The sequence below is a fragment of the Pan paniscus genome, chromosome 11, assembly GCF_029289425.2.
Source record: "Pan paniscus chromosome 11, NHGRI_mPanPan1-v2.0_pri, whole genome shotgun sequence".
In the NCBI taxonomy this organism is placed as follows: Eukaryota; Metazoa; Chordata; class Mammalia; order Primates; family Hominidae; genus Pan; species Pan paniscus.
In genome coordinates, this window is record NC_073260.2 from 17,401,059 (window position 1) to 17,423,370 (window position 22,312).

At 43.7% G+C, this 22,312-nt stretch overlaps 1 protein-coding gene across 6 annotated transcripts in view; it reads left to right on the plus strand.

The window, feature by feature from the left end:
- TTLL11 (tubulin tyrosine ligase like 11) overlaps positions 1-22,312 on the plus strand; it is a 279,224-nt gene that overhangs the window by 148,582 nt on the left and 108,330 nt on the right. The window contains exon 1 of one of the 6 annotated variants that reach the window (XM_055117669.2): positions 12,544-19,352. The exons of the other annotated variants lie outside the window; for them this stretch is intronic. Within the exon in view, the coding sequence (XP_054973644.1) occupies positions 19,336-19,352 (17 nt within the window). The 5' untranslated portion in view covers positions 12,544-19,335. Of the gene's footprint in view, positions 1-12,543; positions 19,353-22,312 lie in introns of those variants that run through there. 6 annotated transcript variants of the gene reach the window in all.

The following is a 22,312-nucleotide window of genomic DNA, read 5'->3' on the forward strand; positions in this document are numbered from 1 at the left end:
CTGTATTTTCCGGAGACAGCACAGCCAGCAACTGTCCCTTGCACCTGACTCCTCTCTGTGGGTACAGTTTTAAAAGCAGGTGTCGCTCAGAGCTTAGGGAGCACCAGTTTCTAATTAGTTGCTTGTTAAACCACAGGCCTCCAGATTGGGCTACTAAAATTACTAGTTTATTTAGTGAAGAAACACTAATGGTATTTTTTTAACCCTGAAAACAAGCATTTCCAGTTCTTTGCTGATGCCACATTTTTCTGAGATGAATGTTATTGTTACACATTACTGATACTATTTATGGTGCCCAGAGCAGTGTGGGTTCTTTGCAAATGTTATTATCTTGTTGATTTCTCACGGGATTTTGCAAATACTGCTTTTCCAGAAGAGGAAGCCTGGTCTCAGAGAACTGAGTCACTGCCTAAGGTCACATAGCCAGTGTGGGCCAGGCTGGAATTCAACCTGGGGCTGGCCTATGTCCTTGTTCTTTTCAATAGCTTCTTCACTGTCACTTGCTTATTGATTTCCATTTGCCAATGGACCATGCTTTATGACATAGGAATTTGTATTTTTGTTTAAAAGCATCTGGAAAATAATAAAAATAATTTGAAAATATAGCTTAAGTATATTATGTATTAAAACACCATTACTGTCAATTCACTTAAAGGAACTCAATATTTTCTTTTCTTTTTTTTTTGAGATGGAGTCTCACTCTGTCACCTAGGCTGGGTGCAGTGGCGCGATCTCGGCTCACTGCAACCTCCGCCCCCTGGATTCAAGTGATTCTCCTGCCTCAGCTTCCCAAGTAGCTGAGATTACAGGTGCCTGCCACCATGCCCGGCTAATTTTTGTGTTTTTAGTGGAGGCGGGGATTCGTCATGTTGGCCGGGCTGGTCTCAAACTTCTGATCTCAAATGATCTGCCCGCCTTGGCCTCCCAAAGTGCTGAGATTACAGGCGTGAGCCACCGCACCAGGCCCGGAACTCAATATTTTCTTGCTATACTAGTGAAGTCCCAAATTCTAAAATTACCCCAAGGGCAAAAGTTTAGTCCTTCAATGATTATTCATGGTGCAACCAGCCTTCCTATGCTATTTTTATCATTTTGTTAATTTGGTCATAGTCTGTTCTTCCTTCCAGGAAAATGCAATTGTATAAAATCACTTTCGATCAGGAATTTGTAAATGTCCATTAATCTGGGTTTTGACTCTCTCACTGTTAGCTATTCATAATACAAGGATTGAGTTTTCTTTGATCAGACATGAAGAAAGAAATGGGCAGTCTTATAGAATCATTCATTCACTTATTCAACAAACATTTTCTGAGCATCTCCTGTGTGGGGTGCACAGGGGGATAGACCTGTAAGGCTAACCTACATGGTCTATTCCCACGAAGCCTGGATTTCAAAGGAGGTAGGTAGGCATCACATGAGTATACAAAGAAAGAAAACAAGTGCAATGAGGCCAGTAAGTATGATGATGGGGACAGTGATGGGAACAGTGAGACATCATGTTTTTCTTGAGGCGCTCACTGGAGAGTGGAGAGACAGATGTTTAAACAAAATAGATACAAGCTCTGGCTTCTAGACACCTGCAGGTGTAACATTTACTATTTTGATCATTCTTGAGCAACCATGAAGATCTGAGAAATGTAGCAGTTTGTCATTTTGCTGAGGCCTAAATGATCTTCCATTGTAAAATAAAAGGTTTTGTCCCTCGGTAAAATAATTTGGGCATTAACAAGTAGGAGAGGTAAGTGTTTGGGGGAAGTGGTGAGTCTTTCCTGCATTCACGGACTCACACATCCACATAGATCTTATTTCAGTTATTGATGCAACAAACCTTTATCTTAGTGTCTGTTACGGTCCATACGCCTAAGAAGAGCCAGGCTACTCATGCCTGTTTCTGAGAAGGGAGAAAAAGATACATAAGTAATTATAATACAGTTGGCCCTTGACTGTCACCAGGCTCATGTCCAGAAACCTTTGGGAATCCTTAAATTGACTGCTGTTATGCACATATTCATTGGTCAGCGGTGCTCACTCACTACTTAAGTAACTTGTTAATTCAAACCTGCCTCCGGGTGGGGGTGAGTCAAGGTCACCCAAGGTGTTTTGCACTCATCATCTCATTTCACGATCGTGTGATTAGGATTATTATCTTCATTCACACCTCACATGCCACGTGACCTTCAGGACTGCCAGCGCCAAGGGTCTACTGTACGCCATCCCAAGTCTGATACGCCGGCATGAAAGGGCGTGGGAACAGCGAACAGCTCCCTTGCTTGGGGGCACTTGGTTGCACCTTCTTGAATGAGGGGATGTTGGAGCTTGGTTGTTGCAGAATGAGAGAAGCTCATCAGACAGAGAAAGGGAAAATCATCAGGCAGTGAGAGCCAAATTTGCAAAGGCAGAAAAGTGTGAAAGCACTCGCTATATTCAGGCAAAAAAAAAAAAAAAAAATAGGCAGATTAGAAACGTGAGGAGGGAGGGAGTAGCAGGAGGTTAATTTTGGCAGGTCAGAACTAGACTGCGAGAGCCTGAACGTCAGGCTCAGAGATCAGACTAGATTCCATGGCAGTGGGGAAAATAGGGTGTTTTTAACTAGAGAGTGACATCCCTGTTTATTCATTCAACACTCTACAAACATGTATTGAGCAATCACTGTGTACCGGGCACTCTTCTAGGAGCTGGGGTTACAGGGTTACAGTAGAGGAAAGACGCTCATCGCGAGGTCCCCGCTTTCAAACAGCTTACATTCCAACAGAGGGAGACATAAAATACACAAGTGAGCAAATAAGTCAACAATGAAGGGCTAAGACGATGTGTTAGTGCCCGGGAAACTATTTGAGAATGGATGATCAGAGAAGCGGCCTGACTGTGAAGGTGACATTGGAGTTGAGACCTGAGTGTCAGAGAGGACATGCAAGGAGCTGAGGGAAAATCTGTCAGGCAGCAGGAACAGCTGGCACAGAGGCCCTAAGGCAGGGTGAATCCAGTGCATTTGAAGTTCACCAGACACAAAGGTAACATGGCTGAGGTGGTGGGCAAGAGCGGGAATGGTAGATGATGCTGGGGGCTGAATGGCAGAGGCTGGAGTAGGAGTATAGATTTGATTCTAGGGTCAAGTTGACATGAGCTGCTTTTTGGCTACTCTGTGGACTGCATGGGAGAAGGGCAGGTTATTCTTGCCTTTCCTGGTTATTTTGAGGCCTGCAGGAGGCATGGTGATGGCTTGAACAATCTCTGCAGCAGTGGGGAAAGAGAAAGAGGGAAGGGTCAGAGTGTTTGGAGGCAGGGGTGGCAGGATTCCTGCTGGGTACAATGAGGGAGAAGAGGGAGAGAGGAATCAAGGATACTCTTGGGATTTTGGCCTGAGCAACTGGGCAGAGGCAGGGAACACAGAGGAGTACTGATCCGTGCCACACAAATATCCTTCGGGGACAGTCCCGAAGATGAGCAGGGTCAGGGAGAACTAGAAGGCTGCAGGGCCAGTTGGCAGATGAGAAGTGTGCCCTCTGAACGAAAGCACTGGGCAGGGGAGCTGGGAAAGAACTGATCAGAGAGACAATCATTCCTGGTTCTACTCAGCAGGCAGGAGAAATCAGTGGGATCTGATGAGCTAAGAAGTTTAGAAACTCAAGAATGATGCGGTTGAGAATGAAACAATGAATTAACATGAGAAATGCAACAGGAAGAATAGATTCCAGGAGAAGAAAAGAAGTCCAGTTTTAGACAGGTTGACTTTAAGACACGTGTCAATGCTCAGCAAATGTCGGCTGTTGTCATCACTGTTGTCACCATCATCACTGATTTCTTAGCCATCAGCCTGTCAATAGTAGTTGAGATCATAGCAGAAGGTGAGTCCACCAGTGGAAAGCCCAAGAGAGGAGGGTAGAGGAGGAAAGCAGCTCCCACCTCCACTTCATTTAGAAGCCAGTGCAAAAGGCATTTTGCAGTACTCAGGGCTCACTTTGGTGATGAGCGCGGATTGACTTGAAAGTGTCTTAAAATTGACTGCAATTTTAGAAGGTAAAGAGTAAGACTTTGGTTATATCTAGCAATCCTGAGGTCTTCCTTACATGAAAGTTTTTACAGACACTCCGGGTAAGATGATGACAGGCACAACACAGTTAAAACGTTTTCATAGAGAAAAATGGATGTGAACGGTAGAATCTTAAACGCGTTAGTTTTCGACGTTGTGAAATTAATTGGCTCCCAAATATAGCCGGCTTCTGCCTTAATTGGAGTTCTCAGGAGCCTCCAGCTTTCCTGCTACCTTTAGCCAATGTTTCTGGGTTTGATGGTGAATAAAGATCTCTTTGTTTAATTAGAGTTGAAGCATGCTTTAAGAAGTTAGTAATCTAATTAAAATTATATTTCCAGTTTATATGAAATAGAAAAAGAGATCAGCAAATGTCCTATGGAGCCTGCTTTCTACTGTGCGGTGAGCTAGAGACAGAGTTTCGGAGTAGAGTAAGAAATGGTGTTTTACCTCTCCTGTGGTGGATGATTGGGTGTGGGTGAGTGAAGGAGGAGGATAAGTAAAGAGAGAGAAAGTCGGCCGGGCATGGTGGCTCATACCTGTAATCCCAGCACTTTGGGAGGCCGAGGTGGGCAGATCACGAGGTCAGGAGTTCGAGACATAGTGAAACCCAACATAGTGAAACTCCAGCTCCACTAAAAACACAAAAATTAGCTGGTCATGGTAGCGTGCCCCTGTAGTCCCAGCTACTCAGGAGGCTGAGGCAGGAGAATCGCTTGAACCCGGGAGGCAGAGGTTGTGGTGAGCCGAGATCATACCACTGCGCTCCAGCCTGGGCAACAGAGCAAGATTCCGTCTCAAAAAAAAAAAAAAGAGAGAGAGAGAAAGTTATAGATCACAGATGGTTAGAAATCCAAGGGAGGGAGAGAGAGAGTTTTAGAGACGGAGGGTGAGGGAAAAGCCTGTAGGCTTCCCATAATTTCACCTAATTTAGAAAAGAGGATTTATGACTATGAATCAAACAAGATTCAAAAAATATAACACAGCTATTACAAGCCCTTTGCTTGTAAGCTGAGCCTTGAGAGACTGGATAAATGTTTGACCTGTGCCATTGTTGGAATATCTGAGAATGAGCTGGGTTGTCATGTTCCAGTAACGAAGGAAGGCGAGTCAGTCCTCTCAGAACGCTGGAGGAGGGAAGACATTTGTCCTTTCTCGGCAGTCACCTTTTCAGGTAGTACAAGAGATTCACTCACCTCTCGTCCTCACCAGCCCTCCCCCAGCCTCTTTCCCTGCTCCCCTCTGCCTTCTGCTGCCTTCATCCTCTCCTTCCTGAGCGAGTGCATACAAGCAGCTGAAGCCTGGACGGCTCTTCAGAGCTGTCACTGCATCGCGGAGGTGCCTGACCTGCTGTCTGCAGGCTGGGCTGGGTGCAGGAAATGGGGTACGATGAGCACCAGCGATTATCTCAGTGCTGGGGTCTGAAGTTTTGTTTTGTTCTTGCTTTTATAAAATTAAAAAAAAATTATTATGAAACATTTTAAACTTTCAGAAAACAATATAATGAATATGTATGCACTCCCCACCAAGATTCTGCAGATATGAACAGTTTTGCCATATCTACTTTGGATCTCTCACTCTTGTGCTTTTTAAAAAAATAAATCATCTACTGCTATGACATCCTTCTCCCCCTACCCCCAGAGAATCACTATGTTCTTTTACTTTTACTATATAGGTATGTTTGTCAACAAAGTGATTATTTAATGTGTCCCTTTTTGTATAAATGATACAAGCCATATCTCCTTTGGCAACCAGGCTTTTTGCTTCACATTATCTTTCTGATATTTATCCAATAAGATGTTTGGATCTATGTTGGATCCGCATTTACTTTAACTGCTGTATAATATTTCCTTTATAAACCCTAGTTATATTATAAATGAACTGGGATTATAATATTTAATATTTCCCTCAATAAACCCCAGTTTTATTATAAGCAAATACTAGGGTTTGTTAAAGGAAATATTATACAGCAGTCCCTCTTCATTAGGTTACTGTTACTAAGGAAAAGCCAAGTTGTTCTTCATCCCTGCTGTTACAAGCACAGCTGTGGTCAATGTCCTTATACGTGTCTCTCATTCACATGTGTGAGTTCCTCTGCGGTCAACACCTAGAGTGGAAATAGGCATCTTCTATTTTACTGGTTATTTTTCTCACATCGGACTTTATCTCTTCGGTTTGCTGCCTTATCCCTTGCACCTAGAACAGTGCCTTGTAAATACTCAATAAATAGCTGTTAAAAGAATGGATACTGACAAATTACTCCCCAGAGTGATTGTACTAACCTACACTCCCACCAGTTTATATGAGCATTTCCATTGCCAACTTTCTTGCCAACACCTGGTTATGAAACTTATCAATGTTTGCCAATCTGAGGCATATCAAATGGTGTCATATTGCTTTAATTTGCATTCTTGTGATCATTAATGAGGTTTATGGCCTTTTCATAGATTTATTGGCCATTTGGATTTCTTTCTCTATGAATTATCTGTTCATATTCTTTGCCATTTCTGTTTTCTTAGAGCAGAAATGCTCTAAGAAAATTTGTAGAAATTTCTTATTTGTAGAAATGCTCTATTTACTTTGGATAAAAACCCTTTGATGGTTTTATGAGTTATTCATATGGTCTCTTAGGCTATAATTTGTCCTTTACCCTGTTTTAATTTGCCTTTTGATAAATAGAAGTTTTGAATTTTATATGGTCTTATTTTTTGTTTGCAAAGAATGATGGTTTTATTCCCTTTTTAATCCTTATACCTTTTATTTCTTTTTTTATGTCTCATTTCCCTAATTGTGGGAATTAGGAGTGTGGACATGCTTGTCATGTTCCTGATTTTTTTTTTTTTTTTTTTTTTTTGAGACTGCGTCTCGCTCTGTTGCCCAGGCTGGAGTGTGGTGGTGCAATCTTGGCCCACTGCAACCTCTGCGTCCCGGGTTCAAGTGATTCTCCTGCCTCAGCCTCCCGAGTAGCAGGGACTACAGGTGCCCGCCACCATGCCCCGCTAATGTTTTGTATTTTTAGTAGAGACCGGATTTCACCATGTTGGCCAGGATGGTCTTGATCTCTTGACCTCATGATCCACCCGCCTTGGTCTCCCAAAGTGCTGGGATTACAGGTATGAGCCACCACGCCTGGCCATTCCTGATTTTAAAGAAAATCTTTCTTACGTTTTACTGTTGAGTGTGATGTCAGCTGTGAGTTTTGGTAGACATCTTTTATCAGGTTATTTTATACCATCCTTGCAATCCTAGGATAAACCTTGGTAATTATATATTGTTTTTCATGCTTTACTGGGTTTATTTCCAGATATTCTCTTTGGTTCTTTTCTTAGATTTATTTTTTTCTTTCTTAAATTTTTCTTCCCTGAGGGTTTGATGTTCTTTCTTTTAAATTTAAATTACTTTGAATATTCTTATTTCAGGATTTTTTTGGTTTGCCTGGTCTTTTTCTAGGGAGGGACATCTCTTAATACTTTTCACAGAGTCTCTTTATTTTGCTTCCATTGATTTCCATAGCCATCGAATCACCAAACATTTATTAAGCAGCTACTATATGCCAATAGAGAAGGGTGGGGGGGAATAGGGGAATCTCTAGACTCCAAGAACTCATGGTTTGGTGAATACGATTAGTGCTTGCTGTCTGCAAAAGCCTTGCACAGCAAAGCAATCGGGGGAGTTGCCAGGTGCCCTGGTTTTGGAGTCAGATGAATTTGCATGCAAATTCTGGCCCCATCAATTATTAACTCTGTCACTGTAAGCAAGTTAGTAAGTTATTTCATTTTTGTACGCCCCAGTTAACCTCTTCTCTTAAAGCAGGACAGTAACAGGATCTACCTCATAGACTACATCTGATTGTATGTGATATAAAATGTTCAGCACAGTATCTGGCACAAAGTGAAAGTCAACCAAAAATAGCTGGCATTATTCACGTCCGTTTTTCCACTTAATCCTCACAATTGCTTTACGAGATAGATTATTGTTACCACTTGACAGATGTTGTCATATGAGCATGTGGGAAAATTTAGTAAAATGTTGTAAAAATGTTGGGTTTTATTAATATATGTAAAAAGGCTTTGATAAATGTAAAACATCATGCAATGGGAAAGAAATGTCATTTTCTGGGATGGTTTAAACCAAAATCCTTGTCTGCATTTTGTGGTGTCATTACAGAAATTTGAAATGATGTCAAAGACCTGGAGAAACAGCCTAGCATGTCTCATACGGAGGGAGCAGAGAAAGGATTGCAAATGCCATTTAACGATAGTGTTTAGGTGTTATTGCTATGTTTTAAAAGCCCACATAATGATGTAGTCAAATGTTTCATAACTATTTGCATATAGCCCCAATTTTATTTTAAAATGTATGGTTTATGTGCATATAATATATTGGAAGGAAACACACTAAATGTTAATCATGATGATCTCTGACCTGTAAGATTATAATTTTAGCTTTTTTCGCTAAGCTTTTCTTTGTATTCCAAGTTTCTAGCACGAGCCTGCTCTGGCAAGGAAAGGACCTTCCAGTTACACCTGTGTGAGGACAGGTTGACATCAAGTCCCAGAAGATTCAGTGCCAGTAGGACCCCTACTTACAGGCACACACTGGAGCTGGTGGGGGTTACAAACAGAATTTCTGGGTCCTTGAGGGCAGAAAAGGAGTGAAGTCTTGTCTCTTCTCTTTCTGCAATCCAGCTTGATACAAATGCTCTTAACTGGCTTGATACAGTGGCTCATGCCTATAATCCCAACACTTTGGGAGACCAAGGCGAGGAGGATCACTTGAACCTGGGACATCGAGGCTGCAGTGAGCAGTGATCGAGCCACTGCACTCTGGCCTGGGAAACAGAGTGAGACCCTGTCTCCAATAAAAAAAAAAAGAAAGAAAGAAAGAAGAAAGAGGTCTTAATTATATGCACTCTTGTCAGCCTTTAATGATTGAATTTGATTATTTCAGCTTGTCCTAAGAACTGGCCGACATTCTCTTCTCACACTCCACCATTGTGAGTCTTCCTCTCTCCTTCCTCTCATCTACCATTCTCCAAGCAGGGAGATCTAACTGAGTTGGCCAAACCACCCTTCGTGTAGAGTATTTCCTTTTGGCAGTCATTAATAGCTCGGTTTCAGCCAGTCACTAAGAGACTGGGTTACGTAGGTTACTACCTAAGGCTGCTTTTCCCAGAAGTGGCCAGGAGAGGGTCAGGGTATCTGGAGACCTGTCGGGGCTGTGCTCTGTCCAGGCCTGGGCAGCTGGCGTTCACCGAGCAAGGCTCTGTGCTCTGTACATGACACGCATCATTTCCCTGAGCTCTTCTCCCAGTTTATCCAGGTACCTGAGCCAGAACCCCTGGAGGTTTCCATGAATTCTCAATGAGCCCTCTTGAGTTCAACTCCTAAAGATCTCTCAATTTTGTAATTCTCTCCATCTTTACCACTTTTGTCCAGTCACCGTCTCAAGTTTGGAGAGCTCTAAGAATCTCCTAACTTATTTTCTCCTCATCCACTCTTAACTTCCATCTGTTTCATTCCCCTTACAGCAGCCAGAGTGATCTTTTCAAAACTAAAATCTAATTGGATTAAGTTCCTGCTAAAAACACTTCAGTGGCTTTTCATTTCCCCATAGGAGAAAGATAAAATTTTTAAAAAATTTTAAATGCCTGACAAGGCCTTGTCTGATCTAGACTAGACCAGCAGTTCTATAAGTGGGGTCCTTGAACATTCAAGGTTCCCTGATATCTTGTCAGGATATCTATGGAGTCAAAAGTATTGTCATCATAATAATGATAAGGCATCCTTTGCCTTGTTCTTGTATTGACTTTTGCAGTGATGCTGTAAAAGCAGTGATGAGTAAAACTGCTGGCTGCTTATTACTACTTAAGACAGGAGACCGGGTGTGGTGGCTCACGCTTGTAATCCCAGCACTTTGGGAGGCCGAGGCGGGTGGATCAAGAGGTCAGGAGTTCGAGACCAGCCTGGGCAACATGGTGAAACCCTGTCTCTACTAAAAATACAAAAAAAATAGCCGGGCATGGTGGTGCATGCCTGTAATCCCAGCTACTCAGGAGGCCGAGGCAGAAGAATCACTTGAACCCAGGAGGTGGAGGTTGCAGTCAGCCGAGATTGCGCCATTGCACTACAGCCTGGGTGACAGAGCTAGACTTAGTCTCAAAAAACAAGCAAACAAAAAAAGACAGGGGCACTGAGGTGGACTAGCAGTCATTACTCATCACTGCCACATACTTCAAAGTTTAAAACAAACAAACAAAATGCCAGATTCCCTTAAGAAGATCCTTGATGAAACAGTAAAAAACCTTTTTTTAAATTAAATCTCAGCCCTTGAACACACTTCTTTTTAATATTCTGGATGATAAAATGGCAAGTAGGCTAAAGCACTTCTGCTGCCCACCGAAGCGCAGTAAGGCTGTAGGGACTGTTTGGGTTGCAAGCTGAGTGAGCCCCTTTTGTCTTGAAACAATCAGAATGTTTTTCATGGAAAGAACAATTGGCAGACAAACTATAAGTTGTTCAGGTTGGGACATTTGTAGACATGTTCCTGAAACTAAGTGAGCTTTTCACTTTGAGGAAAACAGCCAACAACATTTGCACCAATTATAAAATTTGAACGTTTAAGCAAAAACTGGAATCTCTGAAAACTCATATCTGCCACCATGAGCTTGACAGCTTCACGATATTTAAAGACTTTTCTGTTGAGATCAGTTGGTGATATTAATGAATGTGATTTTCTGATTCATATAATGAAATGCACAACATTCGGAAGAGCTATATAAATCAGTATTTTCCAAGTGTTGCAGGTATGACGTTATATAGTTTGGCATGGGTAAAAGATCCAAAGCGCAAGATGGATGAATGGATTTATTTATTTATTTATTTATTTATTTATTTATTTATTTATTTTTGAGATGGAGTTTTGCTCTTGTTGCCCAGGCTGGGGTTCAATGGTGCAATCTCGGCTCACCACAACCTCCACCTCCCAGGTTCAAGCAATTCTCCTGCCTCAGCCTCCCAAGTAGCTGGGATTACATGTAGGCATGTGACACCACGCACAGCTAATTTTGTATTTTTAGTAGAGACAGGATTGCTCTATGTTGGTTAGGCTGGTCTCGAACTCCTGATCTCAGGTGATCCGCCAGTCTCGGCCTCCCAAAGTGCTGGGATTACAGGCGTGATCCACAGTGCCCGGCTGGACCAATGGATTTAAATGTAACAGAGTATGAAAAGTTTATTGACATGGTTTCAGCTTGCATATTGCAACTAACCTTTCAGAAAGCATTGCTTGACCAGATTTGATCATGCCTGATTTTCTTCATATACTTCACTCCCCAACATATCACAGCAGACCAAATGTAGAAACCAACATGAAAATCCAAGTATGTCTTATTAAGCCAGACATTAAAGACATTTGCAAAAAATGTAAAGCAATGTTCTTTTTTTAACTTTTTTTGTTGTTTTGGAAAAAATAATTTCCCACAGAAATACATTATTTGCATTAACACATAATGGATTTATTATTGTTGTTTTTAAATGAGTGAATATTTTTCCTGCCTTCATTTCTATTTTGGAAATCGATGGATAGTGAGAGTATAAAGGACTTCTTAAGACCAAAACCTTTGAACACCACTGATCTCCACACTAGACAGAGGTCCGGATTTCTAACCCATCTCACATCACTCCTAATGTTCCCCAAAGTCCCTCAAACTACCGTCTTTCCATTACTCCATCAGTTACTCCAGCCTGACTCTCTTCTGCCCCAAGGCCTTGGCATATGTAGTTTCTTGTGCTGAAAACCCGTTTGCTCCCCATTCTTCACTACTCTGTAATTCACCTCTCCTCGCTCTTACCGTCACAGCCCGGGAGAGCGTTCTCTTTCCCAGCATCTATGGTACCCACTCGCATTTTCTCCCTTCGGTAGGCTCCATATTAATATATTTCATACGTGTTCTCTACCTTCAGATTTAAATTCTCATTATCTCCCTCCTTGATCATTTCCCCTTTGTACCTATTTTACAAGTTTCACCTCCTCTACTGTCCGCCGTGTTATATTAATCACCACTTGTCTGAAACAAGAGAGAGGAAAAACTAACCGACATTTTCAATGCTCCGGGAGCCAGTTGATCAATCTTTTCCGTGAGACATCATACATTTTTAAGTGGGTTCTCACATACCTCTTTACAGGCTCGGATGTAATTTAGTCTGTGGTTTTTTTCCTGCTCAGGAAGAAAAGCATCTGCATTTTGTCATTAATGAGACCGATTTTCCTGTCTCTTGTAGTTGGAAATCGCTGAGATGTGTGCTTATTTTTTGCATCTGCCATACTTGCCATTTTAATGGTACATCATCTTTTCTCGGAGCTCCATCCTCTTGAAGTATAAACTCAGACCTTACCGATCCTCAGGATCACTGGGAATTAGCCTTATTATTTGATTTTCCTTTGAAAAAAAAAGTGGGTTATCTAGATCTATCAGCCTGCCATACTACTATGAAAGGTTTGACAAGATTTTCTTTTTGAACTGTTAAGAAAGCCTTTGTAATAGCATGGGTTCTCCATGCTGTCAGCTGAGGAGGTGGGGAATGGCGCTTCCACTGGCTGCTAATGATTGTGGATGAGTCTCTTTTCCTCCCTGGATCTAGTTTTCCCATTTATGAAGTGAATGGGCTGGATGTTTGTGAAAGCTCATCCTACTCGTAAGACTCTGTAATCCAAACACATCCTGAGAACCTGTTATGTACTCAGGTGGTGCCTGGTACCAAGGAAGGATGCAGGTGCAGGAGAAAACACAGCCTGTGTCTCCAACAAAGAATACAGTGTTCTTAGAAACAAAATATTTAAATCTACCGAAACCTTAGGTACAATACAGAATATTCATTTTTTATATATAGTATACATGTATGTGTGTGTAAATGTCCAGCCTAGGTCAGGCTTCTTGCTGCATCCTGGGATGTGGCAGAGACAAAGGAGAAGAGTGTTAAAGGTCAACTCTCAAGAACTCATAGGCTCATAATGGAGATAAATAGAATATGCAGCCCAAAGCTTGCTATGTAGGACATTGGATGCAGGTAAGGATAGAACAAGGTGCCCTGAGGCTATGGGGCAGAAGTGGGTCAGGTTGGGAATGGTGACCATATCTGATTGAAGAACCTGGGGAGGCCTTCCTGAAAGAGATTCTTTATTATCAAGTCTGAATTATGAGGTCCAACGCTAAGCACTGCAAGAATTCAGAGAGAGGAGAGAAATCAGTGTGCTGACATCATTGAGAAAGGCATGAAGGAAGATTGGGAGAGAGGAGCCACAGTTGGCATCAATATTTCTCTGCTGAGAGTGCAGAGGGACCAGTGGCTTCCTCTGGAAAGCAGGCAGGCGACCCAGGGTGTCAGGAGGCTAGTCTGCTGGGACAGGGCCCTCAGAGAGCCCTCTATTGTTCCACAAGCCCTGTTCTCAGCATGCTCTGAGGCATTAAGGCATTTAAATAGTTCATGGGCATTTTAGTTCCATCTGAAATGGGGCTTGAATATTTCTTTCTTTTCTTTTCTTTTCTTGTTTTTTTTTTTTAATAGTAGAAACAGGGTTTTACCATGTTGATCAGGCTGGTCTCGAACTTCTGACCTGAAGTGATCCACCTGCCTTGGCTTCCCAAAGTGCTGGGATTACAGGTGTAAGCCACCACGCCTGGCCTTTTGAATATTTCTTATAGTTCAGAAAGGCAGGGGTGAGACGGTGTGGGAGAAAGAAACTGGAGAACATATTACTTCTGCTCCAACAAGAAGTCTAGTCACGGCGCAGCTAATTTTAACCTTGCAGCCGCTTAGCTTCCTTCATCTTCTAACTGAGAGAGGTCTGCATGCCCACAAGGGGCTCTGAGGACGTAGGGTGGCCTGGTGCCATTAGCATGTGCTCTCTGCCCCAAGCACGTTAGATCATTACCCAGCGCTTCGGTGTTTGACAAATGGGACAGGTCCCACTCAGGCAGTTTCCCAGTGAATGGCTGAGCCAGGTGGAGCAGGGAGATAGCTGGCCTGACTGAGCAGGGAGAGCTCATACTAATCATTAGGTCTTTGAACCTTGCCATGTTACCAGTTAATGGTAGAATAAAGTGAAACGAGTAATTAAATGGATTCCAAGCCACTGGCTGTGCTTCCTGCTTGAGCACATCCCATCTCCTCACTGTGTACAGCCAGCTGAGTACAAATTCAGTTACCAGGAAGGAGGGCAGTGTGAAATTGTGATACCTACAACCTTAATAACTACTGTTGACTAAAAACATTAATAAGTAGGCACCTATTAAGTGCCAAACTCAGCGCGAGGAAATTTGCATTAAAACACATATCCTCACAACTGCCCTGTGAGGCGTGGACAGTGTATCAGCTCCATCTTAGAGATGCAAAGGTCCACACATAGAGTGGTGCAGTGACCACCAGGACCACCTGATGGCGTGGCAGACCTGGGACAGCAGCCACCTAGGGAGTCAGGAGCTCTGGTCCTTCTCATCCTTGGCCCAGGACGCTGCCACTGCCGGCTGGCTGGCTGGCCCCGGGTGAGCCATTTCTTCTGTCTGCAGCAGGTAATCTGGGAGGACGAGCATTCTCAGGTGCTGATTGCTGTGGGATTGAGTTTAATTCTTCACCAGCCATTAGACTTGGTCATGTGATGGCATGTCTTAAGATGTGGGTCATGGTTTCACTATTTGTGTAACTGAGAAAATGAACCAATTTGTATCTATACTTTCCCCAGGCAAATGATTTGGGGCTACTCCCTTAAGGCTTCAAACTATTTGAGTAAAAGAGCTCAAATAGAGGCCAAGTGCTTTGAAGAATTGAAGGCCTTTTTCTCTCTCCTTGAGCCCAGTTACTGATACTGCATGTTTTACCCCATAATTTACAAATCACAGCAACACGGTATGACAGGGAGTCTTTTTCCGATGCAGCCAGGAACCTGGCCCGGTTCTCTTTTGCCACTTACCTATTGTCTGGTCAGACTTGGTTTTCCTGGACATCATTTTCCTCAGATGGTGGAAGCTGATTGGGTCATCTTTAAGGAACTCTTCTAGCTCTCAAATTTCGGGAGAGTCTTTGGGGAATGCAATATTTCCTTTAAGTGAGTTCTTTTCAAATGACAGGCATTTGTTCCATTAATCACCAAAATGTAATTGTAGCCACTTAAAATTTGAACTCTTTTAAAATGCTTACACATATTTGTCTTCTTAGCAGCAGTTAATATTAATTATTGGTGAGTTTGGTTCTTCCTTCCGAACATCAAAGCATAGGACCTTATTGCTAAGAGGAACTGTCACTCACCTCTTATTCTACAAACACCCAAAGGAGCAAAGTGGCCTGTCTGGGGTCACACAGCTGGAGAGGGGCAGAGGGCCGGTCCTCGGAACCTGCCTCATGCCTCCCTGTCAAGTGTGCTTTCTTCTTGTTTATTGTGTTATAACAACTTTTTGTCCTTAATGCCTTGCCTTGTGTCATCTCTGCACTCAGCACAAGACCCCCGCACAGAGTGAGCACAAAAAACTATAAGGAACAAATGAATGAGCTTGTGTCCCCTGCAAATGGCCTCAGCGTGCTCCGTTTGTGTCTAATTTTAATGTCATGGCCACCCTTCCCCATCCCGTTTTTCATACATATTCCTTGACTGAGAGAGAAGCTGCAAATGCCTCTGGCTCTCCTAAAATAAAATATGTAACTTTTTTTTTTTTTTTGAGACAGGGTCTCGCTCTGTTGCCCAGGCTGGAGTGCTATGGTGTGATCTCGGCTCACTGCAACCTCTGCCTCCTGGGTTCAAGTGATTTTCCTGCCTCAGCCTCCTGAGTAGCTGGGATTACAGGTGTGCGCCACCACACCCAGCTAATTTTTGTATTTTTAGTAGAGACAGGGTTTCACCATGTTGGTCAGGCTGGTCTTGAACTCCTGACCTTGTGATCTGCCTGTCTTGGCCTCCCAAAGTGCTGGGATTACAGGCATGAGCCACCGCGCCTGGCCAAAATGTGTAACTTTTATGGAAAGTTTGTGTGGTTTGGGGGCCTTTGGGGCTCTCTTCATATTTGAAGACCATGTTTTGATGGTTGATGTTGTCTGAAACTACATGATCTATGTAAAATCACAAAGGTTGTCTCTGATAGGCTAAAGATTATTTTTTATTCAAATGAGAAGAGATGATTCATTTTATACTAGTGTGGCAAATGTATGTTGTGTGTGTACATAAAATTTTATAAAAGTTTTTAAAATAATCTATCATGACTGTAAATGAATAGCATTTTTACAAACTCAAAGGGGGTGTGGTAGCTCACACTTGTAGTCTCAGCTACTCGGGAGGCCAAGGTGGGAGGATCACTTGAGCCCAGGAGTTCGAGACCAGCCTGGGAAACATAGCAAGACCCCATTTCATTGAAAAAACGAAACAGGCCGGGTGCGGTGGCTCAAGCCTATAATCCCAGCACTTTGGGAGGCTGAGGTGGGCAGACCATGAGGTCAGGAAATCAAGAACATCCTGGCCAACATGGTGAAACCCTGTCTCTACTAAAATACAAAAAATTAGCTGGGTGTGGTCGTGCGCACCTGTAGTGCTAGCTACTTGGGAGGCTGAGGCAGGGGAATCGCTTGAACCCAGGAGGTGGAGATTGCAGTGAACCGAGATCACGCCACTGCACTGCAGCCTAGCAGAAGAGTGAGATTCTATCTCAAAAAAAAAAAGAAAAAAAAAATCCAAAACAAACAAACAAAGTAACTCAAAGGGGCAGGAGGAAACTTTTAGAGGTGATGGATATGTGTTTTACCTTGATTGTAGTGATGGTTTCATGGTTATGTGTACATGTACAGACCCATCAGCTTGTATACACTAAATAGGTGCAGTTTTTAATATAACAATTACATCCCAATAAAGCTGTTGAAATAAATGAACAAATAGAAGTGACATCACATTTTCTAGAAGTAGTACCTCTTACCAAGGAGGAGCTGATTGACAGGTGGTTCTGAAACAGAATTCTTGATTTTACCGAATCACAGGCATGGCCATGCGTCCCGTAGCCCTCTCTGGTACTGCCCCTCCCATGCTTCTCCATCATCTACTGAGATACTTTATGATTGTGGCTCCTGGAGCACCTCCATTGAAACCACCTGGCTGCATGTTCCATAATATCCAAGTCTCAGGGTTGGGAATAGCATCTTAACAAGCTCCTATGCTGACTTCTGAAGCACACCAACATTTGAGATTTATTGGCCTCTAAGGTAAGATCCAAACTGAATAACATGTGATGTACAAGATCCTTCATGACTAGGTTTTTCCACCTTACTAAAACCATCTGCCACTGTCTCCTGCCTGCCAGTGATCTGTGCTATGATACTGAATAAATGGAAATTAATAACCCAGCACTCCAGCAGCTCTTCACTCTATTCAGAGCACTCCTTAGGCCCTTCTTTGCCTCGCTAACTCCTAGTCCTCTGTCACCATCCTGGCCAGAATGATATCCCCCCAGAAGTCTTCTCTGCCTTCTCCCACCTTCAAAAAAAAAAAAAAAAGCCACCTTCTGTGCTCTTGTGATATTTACTATTTTATTTCAAAATGAGCAGTTTACATATTTCTTTTCACCTCCCTGGGGGCCAGGAAAATAGGTTATCATGTATCTCTAGATTCCTTTACCTGAGAATGCTTGACACTTAGCAGGATTGACTGATCCAAAAAGCTGGATCATGGTTCAGGGAGAGGGTGTTTATAGAGGATCATGGTGCTGATTTTGTTGAACAAAAAAATAGTAACCATGAAGATCAAATTCCCGGAGAAACTGAAAAGCTTAGAGAGAGGGTAATGGTTATAAAAATACTTCTCTATCCATCTATCTATCTACATAGGTACAGACAGAGCATGCGCTATGTGTCAGACGCTGTGCTGAGAGCATTGTAAGCTCTACTTCAATTCATTTTTACAACAGTGCTACTGTTATTTTGTCCATTTGACAGGTGAGGAGAGAAGAATGGAGACATGAAGCAATGCTATGCTATAAACCAAATGTTTGTGTTCCTCCAAATACATATGTTGAAATCCTAACTCCACCGGCCAGCCCCACCATGTGATGGTCTTAGGAGTTAGGGCCTTTGGGAGGTGATGAGGTCATGAGGGTGGAACCTCATGAATGGGATTCATGCCTTTATAAAAGGGGCCCGAGAGCTCCCTCACCCTCTTTCCACCATGCGAAGCTCTCATGAGAAGTCGGCTGTCTGCATTTGCAAGAGGATCCTTGTCAGAACCAACCATGCTGGCCCTGTGAGCTCGGACTTCCAGCCTCCAAACCACGGGAAATACGTTTCTATTGTTTCTCTGCCACCCCAGCTATGATTTTCTGTTTTAACAGCCAGAGTGGGTGAAGACAAGCAGCGTGCCAAAATACAGCTGAATTGCTTGGATCCAAAGCCAGGCCTGGCTCGTGCCAAAGTTCCTGCTCCAGCCTCGAGGAGGAAGAACCACTCAAAGTGACACGGGAGAGAGGAGACGGCCTTGTTGATGGAGCCTTGGCCCCGAAGCCCCACTCTTCCCCTAAGCAGCTCCGAGACTGGGCACAAGCTGCTGTCCTCCCCAGCCTCAGGATCCTCATCTATGCCACAGGGCCAGGAAGAGCACCACCTCCAGGGCTGCGCCGTCCTCAGCCCAGCGCCTGGCACCCAGCCACTGTGCCCATCATCGGGTTGTTCTGAGAATGAAAGGGATTAATGAATGTGAATGACTCCTTAGCAAGCCTTGTGGCAGTGAACACAAGAAGTGGGGAGTTATTTTTGGATTCTAAACAAAGCCTGGGTCAGCAGGGACCCGGGGACCTGGAGGGAGAGCGTGTGGATAACAGCAAGAGTTTTAGAGCGCGTGGCAATCCTTTGCCCTGACCCCTGGCATGCTGGAAATGGTCTGTGGGCAGCGCAGGGCCCCCCAGGGCCAGTTCTGGCTGTGCACCCCAGCCCCGGGCCCCTCTGAAGCAGAGACTGCTCACATCTGAAACACCATGGCTCCTTCCTGGCAGAAGCGTGTGAAGGCAAACTTCAAAGTGTGTGTCAGGATCCTCTTCTGCCTCCAAAGATTAAAAAACCCCTCGAGAGACTCAATAACCTGCGAGCCTTCACACGGGTAAACTGGTATCTTTTTGAGAGGAACACAGAACCTGGAAGACATTGATATGGCAGGATTTTCAGAGCTCCCGTGGCACAAGAAAAGTGGGAAGGAAAGATGAATGCTTTATGTTCTAAAGAGCAGGCCTGTGCCTTTCATCCTGAGATTAGAGGCCTGGATGCCAGGCTCTCACCCCTGAATGGGTGATGTTCTTAAACAAAGGGTGAGGGTGGAGGAGGGGAGCAGGGCGCTGCCATTCATTCATTCACTCCACAAACCCATCCTAAGTGCCGTTCCAGGCTCTGGACTAGGCTCTGGACACAGAGAGATTCAGAGACCAGCCCCTGCTGCTGACTTGCAGTCCAGCCGGGAGACAGCTGCGGGAGCCTGTGGAGAGCCTTGGCATGGGAACCTAAGGGAAACCTAAGAAGGAGGTCTCTCACCCTTCCTGGGAGGGTCTGGAGGGCTTTGCTGAGGAGGAAACCCATGAATTTGAAGAATGAGTAAATGCTCATTTGAGGAAGAGGAGAGAGGGCCTCCCAGGCAGAAGGGACATGAGCAAAGGCCTGGAGCCATGAACAGGCCTGATGTGTCCAGAAAACGGAGGGGAGGATGGTCCCGGGGTGGGGTGGGCGGGCGCAGCTGGAAGGCTAGCGAGATGGATGGAGGCCAGGCAGTGGGAGGCCTCGCCCACCCTATCTGGGAGCCCACCTAGCCTGGGAGCCTGGGACTCATCTCCTGGGCTCTGAGGGGCCCACAAGAGGTGTTAGTAGCATCTGAGTGACATTTGGTCACTTTTTCTAGGTTCTTATTTCTACTTTTTTCTAAGTTTAGGAGAAAAGCACACATCCTGTTTGTCAGGTTCTCCAGCACTTTGGTCTTTCCTTCAGAAATGTCATGGTAGAAGATTGGAACTGCAATTCTGCCGGTGACATTAGAGATCCCTAAACAGAGCCTTTCAGAGGAGAAGTGAAGCCTGTGTCTGCTTCTTCCTCTCCCACAGCTGAGCCTGTTCTCCTCGCCATCAGGAGAGGAAATTCTCATAATAAGATGATATTGTTGGATTAAAACAGGTCGAAAAGAAACAAAATCAATATTTTGCAATTTGTTTTATTATACAGAGCCCCTGGACTTTGCTTACAGACATTTTGGCTCACTTCCAGCCCCTTGTGACAAATGACTATTTCAGGGAGAGTTAAGATGTCTCTCACAAGCTGGAGGAAATCTCCGGAACGAATTTTAGATGATAAAAGTAGCTGGGCTTGACGATTTTTGCTCAGGTTAAAAAAAAAAAAAAAGTGCTTGTTATCCCCACAGGTATTTCTGCAGGAAATTGCCTGGGCCTGTTTTTTTTTTTCTTTCCTCTTTCTGGAAGTGCCCGTTTTCACTGTGACCCCTGCCTCTTCATCAGGGCACTCCCAAAGCTTGTCTCTCCACCCGTCATCTTCTCCTCTGTCCTCCAGCTTCTTTTCTTTTTCTCCAGAACTCTCATCTGCTCCTTCCCCCATCTTGCTTGGCCAAGTCTTTTTCATTTTCCTCTGAAAGGATTGTTCTCAATCTCTCCTAACCCTCTTCAGCTACGTTGTGATGAGAACAAACCAACTAACAAATAACATTAGGCAGCATACAGAACTCAGGAAATGGGAGTCAGCCAGGGCTGTGGCCCTTGCCTCTTTTTTCTGCCCTCCCCTGCTGTTAAGGGATCACTGCCACAGTGCTGGGGATGTGGCACTCAGATGGGAAGGAAACATCCTAGCCTCACATTCAACGGCGTCGCTACACGCCGAGCACCTACAATGGGCCATGCACTGTACTGAGTACTGAAAGCATGAAAGAGGCAGCGGTTAACTCCACTTGAGGGTGTCTGGGAAGGCTTTCCAGAAAGCCAATTACTTCTTATATTAGTCCGTTTTCATGCTGCTGATAAAGACATACCTGAGACTGGGTAATTTATAAAGAAAAAGAGGTTTCATGGAATCACAGTTCCACGTGGCTGGGGAAGCCTCACAATCATGGTGGAAGGCAGGTCTTACATGTCAGCAGGCAAGAGAGAATGAGAGCCAAGCAAAAGGCTTTTCCCCTTAATAAGTCTCATAAGATATGGCCGCCATGATTCAATTATCTCCCACTGGGTCCCTCCCATAACATACGGGAATTATGGGAGCTACAACTCAAGATGAAATTTGGGTGGGGACACAGCCAAACCATATCACTTCTCTAGCACAAAAGCAAATGCGGTTAAAAAAAAGGAATTCTTTCAGTTGAGGATGAAAACCAGAATATCACTTTCCTGGGAGCAAAAGAGAGTCAGTGTGATGTTGGAAGGAAAGCTCAGGCTTGAGCCAGACAGACCAAGGCTGGAAACTTCATAACTTCTGTCAGCCTCTATGAGCAGAGCAAGCCGCTTACTCTCACCAAACCCCGGCTTCTTTACCTGTAAAATGAGGTACATTAAAAGATGAATATGGTTTTTAAAGCACCTGGAACAATGCCTGGCTCAGAGGTTGTCTTCATAAGCACTGATTTCACTTGATTTTAAAGGGGTCTTTTTGCAGTTTTGGAACAAACAACAGTAAGGTATTTTCAAAAATTACAATGGTTATGTTAAAAACAAAATTGAAAAAAATGGAAAAAAATACTCCAACCCTAACTTCTACCAGCAATTTTAAGCTCTTCTAGACCCTGTCCACCTGCAGATGTAGCTTTAATGTTTTCTTGTAACGTACAAGCTATTCGAGTTCTACCGGCTTTTGGATGATATTATGGCATAAACTTTTCCCCACATTGCTATGCAATCCTCATAATCATCTTAGTGAATAGAGAACATCCTAGGGTGCAGTTGTACCATAATTTATCCCCGTAATCAGACATTTATGTGGTACTCAATTTTGTTCTTCTTTAAATAAAACCCAGCTCTAGAATCACAGGGCTAAAGGGAATGAATATCTCTGAAGATCCTGATGCAAAGTCCCATTTTGCTTTAACCCAAAGGGTGAGTTATAATTGTTGCCTTTGCCACCTTTAATGCCCATGTGTGCCCCTTCACCTGCAAAGCATTAGGTGTTGACTTTCTAAAAGTAAGTGCTAACTTAGCATGTGTAAGGTGGTTTTGAAATGTGCATGTCTTTGGTTGTTAATGAGGGTGGCCGTGTTTCCATATAACTGTTTGTATTTACTATTTAT